Source organism: Pygoscelis adeliae, unplaced genomic scaffold (assembly GCF_000699105.1).
Source record: "Pygoscelis adeliae isolate BGI_AS28 unplaced genomic scaffold, ASM69910v1 Scaffold76, whole genome shotgun sequence".
In the NCBI taxonomy this organism is placed as follows: Eukaryota; Metazoa; Chordata; class Aves; order Sphenisciformes; family Spheniscidae; genus Pygoscelis; species Pygoscelis adeliae.
This window is the reverse complement of record NW_008825111.1, coordinates 213,943-221,017: the sequence shown is the minus strand read 5'-3', so window position 1 is coordinate 221,017 and position 7,075 is coordinate 213,943. Positions and strand designations below refer to the sequence as shown.

The window sequence follows — 7,075 nt, the reverse complement described above, 5'->3', positions numbered from 1 at the left end:
GCTCTTGCTGACCTGCCATTTCCCTGAATTTTTGCCCCCAAAGTGCTCATTACGACTTATTTCCCTAGCAACCCCAAGCCTGTTGATGTGGAAGCAGCCCGCGCCAGCAGAGCAATCCCCTAACATTAGCTCAAGAGGAGACAAAATCCTCACATCAACAGGCTGAACATGCAGACTGAAACGCTGGGGTGTGACCTGTGAACAACCGACAGCGAAATCCTCCAGACCAAAACCCTGGGCAGGATGCCTCTCTCCAACCAAACCAGATTCAAGCCAGGGTGGTGGCTGCTTTTGGTGCTGCCGTACCTGCCACCCTGCTGGGCCAGGCAGCAGTTGGCAGCCCATTTGGGCATCTCCTCTGCCTCCCTCTTTCTTGCATGGGGAGGAGCCGAGCAACCAGCCCTGGGGAGGGAGGCTGTGGTTCAGAGAGGGGGAGCGCCCGAACAGCATTTAATTTTACTTAATAAAAAGGGGGCATTTAATTCTTGCCTCCCTCCCTGGTGCTAGGGCAGGACCGGCTGCGTCCTGGAGGATGTCTGACCCCAGAGATGCTCCTCTGTGGGGTGAGCTGGGGGGGTCACCCCCAGGTTCCTGGAGGGGTGTGGGGGGATCTCCCTCCTGATGCCTTTTTCCAAGTAGAAGCCATTCAAAGGAAAAGAGAGAGAGAGAAGGGGGGGGAAAAAAAGAAAAGAAGGCACTAACTAATTAACTGAATGTTTTGGGGTATGATTTGGGGACGTAAGAGCTGACAAATTCCTCCCTGATCTCACTTGGCCCCCGGACAATGCAGCCAGGGAAGGGGAGGCCACTGCAGCTCGCAGGCAGGAAGGGGCTGCAGGGTAGCAGTGCCGGGGCGAGAGGAAAGGCCATCCGTGGCTGCTGGAGTTGGGGCCGGGCTTCGAAGCCGCTCCCTCTCTAAAGCCATACACCTGCTCCCGCGCTGTCCTTTCATCCTGCCTTGCCCAGGCAGCACTGGTTGAACCGGAGGATTGTTTGTGCTCCTGCCGCTAATCCAACAAAGGCATCTTTTCATGCCAAAACTTCATTAGCCATTTTCTTATTGTTTTGCTGATTATTGCTGGGTTTGCTAATAATGTTCTACTTAATCGCTCACAGCCATCCTTTCTTTCAGAAGTAAAGAAGTGTAACTCATGAAAACTGCTGACAACCTATAGAAATTCAGCGATCAGTTTAAGGGCAGTAACAGCCCAAAGTGATGCTTTACATGCCAGTCCCAAGGGTGCCTACCTGCATTAACCCTGTTGAGTGAAGCTGCTAATGCTGCAAAGGCCACTGCGCTCCTCAGCCTGCCAAGCAAGACTGGGCTCAGAGAGGTGGAGGCATTCCCCAGAGGCATTTCTTGAAACTCGACTAGGTCTGGCTGGGGAAGGAGACATTTGTTGGTGCGAGCGAAGAAGCCGTGACAGCAGGTGGGTGGGAAGGTGGCGTGGCTGACCTGTGTCGCAGCGGAGGCTGAGCTGGTCAGCCATGCTAGGTTCAAGAAGATGGTGTGCTTGGGACCACCTGCTCCATGCTCCTAATGCCCTGCAACCAGCACTTGAGCAAGGGAAGAGGTCTCCTCAAATCCTTAGACTTTGCCTGCCTGCTTTTTTTTCTGTTAAAGTATTGAAACTGCCTGAAGCAACCAAAGTGCCTCTTGATGCAGCTATGAGTGCTTAGAAGTAGAAAAGAGGCACATGTATTGCTTTTAAGGGCAGGTATGCACATCCACCCACCTGTTGGGAACAGTTAAAAAATACAAGTGGGTTAGCTGCAGTCTGAAGTGAAGGCTACGAACGGAATAGCAAGCGAAGTAATTTGTACAAGCAATGTCTAAAGCAGCAGCTAATGGAGAAGCAGCTGACATGCATGTTCTGGCTCCTTAGTGCTTGTTCTGAGGAAATGGCCTGACACCCTCGGCACAGCAGAGCTCCTTAACTACCCTCACCGACAAGACTTGAAAGAGAAAAATTAGTTATAATTGCAATATTACTGCAGTAATGTTTGCCTCCTAATTGCCTTTCAGTGAAAAAAAACAAACATGCAGTGAGGAATTTTTATTATCAGCGTTACTTACATGTAAAATGAATCCACTAACTGCCTCCCCTGTAAAAGACAGAACATTAAATATCATGGGCGGGACAGTCCTGTCATGCCTACAAGTGTCATATCAAATGAGATAGCACCACTGACTGTATACATCAGATACATACATGAAAACTATTTCAGCATATTAAATGTAGGAACATCATTGCCGCCACGGAGTCTATAAATACTGCGTTGGTATTATCAGCCCTCACAGGTGTAATGTCCGGAGTAGGGGAGGTGGAGGGAAGAGACACAGAGCTGAATGGGAAGGATTCTTGCTCAGGAAAGTCTGTAATTGTGGGTTTTTCTTCCCACTCTCAGAACAAAATGTGAGGTTACAGGTTCTCCAGAAAAATACAATAAAATGCAAAAATCTTCTTGGAACAAAAATGTTCCATTTCCAAAATGTCAAAATGATGTTTTGACATTACCAAAAGCTGTAGTTTCAGTTAAATAGAATTTTACGTTAGAAAGTGACATGCTTTTATGAAGAGTTTTGATTTTGACAAAGTGGGATTTTCCAGCATTGAAGCCATCTGATAAAGTCTAACCAGCTCTGACTACTGATATACTACAGCAAGGTGGGTTTTTAAGTGGAGGAATTAAAATCACCTTTTGAAAAAAAAGAGGTTAACTGAGTTCAAAATTATGGTGGGGAAAAAAAAGAAAAAGATTGTTTGAGGACTCTCTGAAGGTGACATTACTAATACAGCAAGATTTTTACATATTTTGGGGATCTTTGTGGGGAAAAGATTCATTTTTTTAAAGAATTTAAGAGTGAAAAATGAACTGTGCAGGTTTGATGTTGAGGTGAAGTCACCTCTGCCTCAACCAGATAGCCGGCTGAACATATTTCCGTTCTCTACACCATGGACACAAAGTGATGTGGATGGGTGTTACCTTCCAAGCATCGGCACGTTTAGGGTTCAGTATATTACATCACTTGATAGTATACGACTTTTCATTTAACACACTTGTTCAGCTATTCCTATTAAAGGTGTTTCAGCGTGCAGACAGGATTTGCTGAAAGCTGGTCAGTCCTGTAGAGATCCAATCCTGCAAACGTATGCAGACAGCTTTTTTAATTTGGGGGAGTAGTCTCCAAGAGTTTAGTGAAAGTCTTGTGGGATATGGTTTCTCATATTGTTAAGGATTTCCAGGATTAGGTCTTGAACGGGTATCTTTTCTAGGAGTTCTAGTCTAGCAACATGCATCAAGTTGAATTTTATTCCATGAGGTATTTTTGGTAATATTCTGTTCTGCATAAACAGGGTTGGACAGTATGATGTCTTGCATATTATCAGCACCCCATTTCTCAATTCAGTTGAGGCTAGCTCTAAAATAACCTGACTTGCAAACACTTGCTACCTCTCCTTGTCATGCACTAAGGGTTTAGACTGCATGGGTGTGTCCCTTCATCATCCTCCTTTGTGAAGGATGAAAAGGCGGGCATACCCATGCCACACATTGCCTCCTCAGCCTGACACCTGTCCTTCTCCCACCTGGCTACATGGAATATCAGTGAGCACCTTTTGGATTTGTGTAAGAGGCAGAAGAGCATTATTTTTAATGCACTTGAGACGGAAAACCCAGCACATCTGCCTATGTGCTGAAAGGTGCGGCGCAATCAGGAACCGACCCTACAGTGTCCGCCCCGGACCTGACCATTGCTGCAAAGTGCAGAGATGCGCCCTGCATTGCCAGCTCCTCGTGGGGAACGCTCCCACCTGGCTCCCTCACTTCTTAAAAATGCAAACAGAAACAAAACCAGAAATTCTGCTTTTCTTAGAGTGCCACAAACTGTACGCCAGACAGAAATGGCTCAGGGAAGGGAGCTGACAGCTGAGCACGCCAGACACCGTGGGAGCCATCCACCGCCTCTTCAGTGTAATGGGAAACATCCTGTCAGAAACACTCTCTGCATTTGGGCTTTTCTTGAATTAATTATCTGTAAACGGTGACGGGCTTATCCTGCTGGGAGCCTGCGATTCCTAGTTGGTATTTATAGATGTGCTCGATGACAGGAGAATTGTGATGGTCAAAGCTCATCAGACAGAAAGCACCATGGCATCAGAGCTCCTGCCTCAAGTCTATTAGGGCTGCTCCCTCTAGTGGGAAAAAGTACTTTAGCTGCAAAAAAACCTTTTTTCCCCCTATTTTCTTTTTTTTTTTTTTTTAACTTTCTTTTTTCTCCTTTTTTTTCTTTTAAAGTGAAGAATTCAAGTTTTCCAGATAGTGCAAGACATGGGGCAGTTCCCATCAGACAATAGGTGGCCAAACGCTGTGCTTTTCCAGCCCTTGAGCATCGGTGGTGGAGCTGGAGCCCAGCCAATGCAGGTCAGCGGTTACTCCTCTGAGGCGGACCCGTGGCAAATGAGGGACTCTTGGTTAGTCTTCCAGCAGTTCTCAGCATATGCCATAGCTGTGTTTGGTTTTGATTTCCCACTTCTGATTACAAAAATAGGACTTACTATAATCATAATAATATCAATGATACAAAATAATTATTGTAATTATATACTTTTTGGCAAATTATTAACACAAAGCAGCCCAAAAGACCCCATTGGATTAAAAAAAGGTGACAATGCACAAACGTTAAAAAAGACAAAGTCTTTGTTAAAAAAGAGGGAAAAACAATCTGCAAATGAATGCATTTCTGTAAGGCAACATGTTACCTTTAGTTTTCCATCTAGATTTAGGTCAGGTTCTGTTGTTGTTCAAGAAATTGCTAGAACTTGGCTTGCTTGAGCTTATCAATGTGGTAACACAGTTTCAGCGCAGGTCCCAGTTTCAGCCCCAGGTATTTCATGATCATGTCACTTTTCAGCAGCAGCAAAGCATTGCCATCAATCTCCTGGTTTCAAAAGAGAGAAAGAGAATCAAAGTGTGATAACCCCTTTCCAGTGCTGTGTCCTGACTCATTAAACAAGGTGAATCAGAAACAGCATGTCTTTTAAAGTAGAACTAGCTGAAATGTCATGCATTTTGAAATTTCATTAAAAAAATTGAAATCTGAGGTATGATAGAAGGAAACTCTAAAGAAGGGGTTAATCAAATAGTACTTTTTATTCTTCAAGGAACTGTAAGGTTTGTCTAGGTTTTCAATTATTTTGCAATTAAAACACGAGGATTTAAAAAAAAAAAGAGGGTTGCTCTAAGCCAAATTCTGAGAAAAGCCAGTCAACCTTGAGAGAAAGGAGTGAGTGATGGAGAGAGGGAGAAGGATGTGGCCTCATGAACTGCTAACAGCGCATCTCTGAATCTCAGTTCCAGCTTTGTCCCTGTATCTGCATGTTTCACGGACCCCCAGTGCACTTATATCTGGTGAGATATCTCTCTCTCTCTCTCTCTCTCTTTCTTAAATTGAAGATAGTAGTAACTTGCTTATTTTATTGCATTTATTAATAAAACTTGTTCAAATTTCATTTAACCATCATGTAAGTGGAGGAAATTACCACCAAGTTCAGTTTTTTATCCCAGGCCTGTTGGCTTGAAAACCTTTTGAAATCACAAAGTGAGCACAAAGTAGCTTGGGCGCACAGGGAAACAGACTGTGTTGTACTATGGACTGTAAAACACAGAAGCTTTCAGCTACACTGCCCTTCCATGGATCCTCAGCTTGTCTGTTTTTTCCTGACTCTATTAGTGGATCTGCTAAAACACACTACCCCTCCCCACAGTCTCCACCACACTTACGTGCTTGGACCATCAGAGCTAAAGCATAACGAGTGCTCTCTGTGTGTGCATAGATACACACATATATACACATACTAATGCTGTATATATTTTATTCTGTTTGTGATGGTCAGATCTTTCCTCTGTGATCTATTACCTACTAATTAAGCAATACTATGGATCCTAATTTGCCCTGATCATTATTATTCCATTCAGTAGGTGATTTAGATGAGCAGTTAAGGTCACTTTCTGATTAACTCAATCAGTTAAAGCTCTTCATTTTGCAACCCCCACTCTATCCATAATAGAAACTCTCTTCACCTTCCCCATCTCCTTCCCATTATTTTAAGGAAGCTAAGGGAAAGTAAGAATAAGTGTTACATGTAATTAATATTTGCATAAGAAAGAAAAACAAACTCCTGGAACTGTGGTGCCATAGGGTAAAAACACTGTCAAGGGTTTCATGCAGAGGCAGCTGTTTCTAAATGTTGAGTTCAGCATTTTATTATTTCCTTTATTATTACCGCGTAGGGGTCAAAATTAAACTCCATGACAAGAGTATGCCAGAGGGAGCATTCATATCCAATTAAATATCCCATATTAGCCATGTCCCTGTGCAGATTGTTGGCTTGACTTCTCTACAGTGTTACTGTGTCAGCCCTTTTAAAAATAAATTTAAAAAGAAGGATTCTATTGCATGGTCCCCAAATCTGCAATAGCCCCACCAGAAGATCTTGAACCAGATCTGGAGCTGGTAAAATTCAGTGCCATCAGTGCAATTAGCTTGTTTCACATGAGTTGAGATCTGGCCCGCTGCAAGTTAGAATATTGCAGGAGATCATTGCCATGTTCCTGCAAGGGGATGGACACAGGAAACAGGAGCTGCGAGGTCATGATACAGTGGGTATAAACATACAGCTTCCACCTGCAAGAATGAGTATTACTGTGTTTGTGCCGGCTTCTTGCAGCAGTTGTTCTGAGGATACTGTACAAAAAGTAGCCCCTAAACAAGCCCTGTGCCTTGCAAACAAGAATTGCACCTGGTGGTGGATGTCCCCCAGGATGAGGCTTTTAATGAGAAAGATTAAAGTCCCCATCTTCATGGGTGTTTAAGCACTTAATTCTGAGTAAAATGAAAGACTTCAGGATCTATATCCTGCTTGGGATATATATCTCTCTCCCTGCTTTTGTATTCTGCAATCTCATGAACAGACACCAACACCAGTAAGGCCACCACCTGCGACAGGAGTGCGCTGAGTGGCAGCTCAGTGGTCAGTCCTCAAACACTCGAGATGAAGAAGGTCTAGGGAAA

General features: G+C 44.0%; 1 protein-coding gene across 1 annotated transcript in view; it reads right to left on the bottom strand.

The window, feature by feature from the left end:
• Positions 1-4,816: 4,816 nt before the first annotated feature.
• The window catches only part of SCML4 (sex comb on midleg-like 4 (Drosophila)), a 47,645-nt gene continuing 45,386 nt past the window's right edge, over positions 4,817-7,075 (bottom strand). Inside the window, exon 7 of the mRNA XM_009327916.1 lies at positions 4,817-4,942. Within this exon, the coding sequence (XP_009326191.1) occupies positions 4,817-4,942 (126 nt within the window). The remainder of the gene's footprint in view (positions 4,943-7,075) is intronic.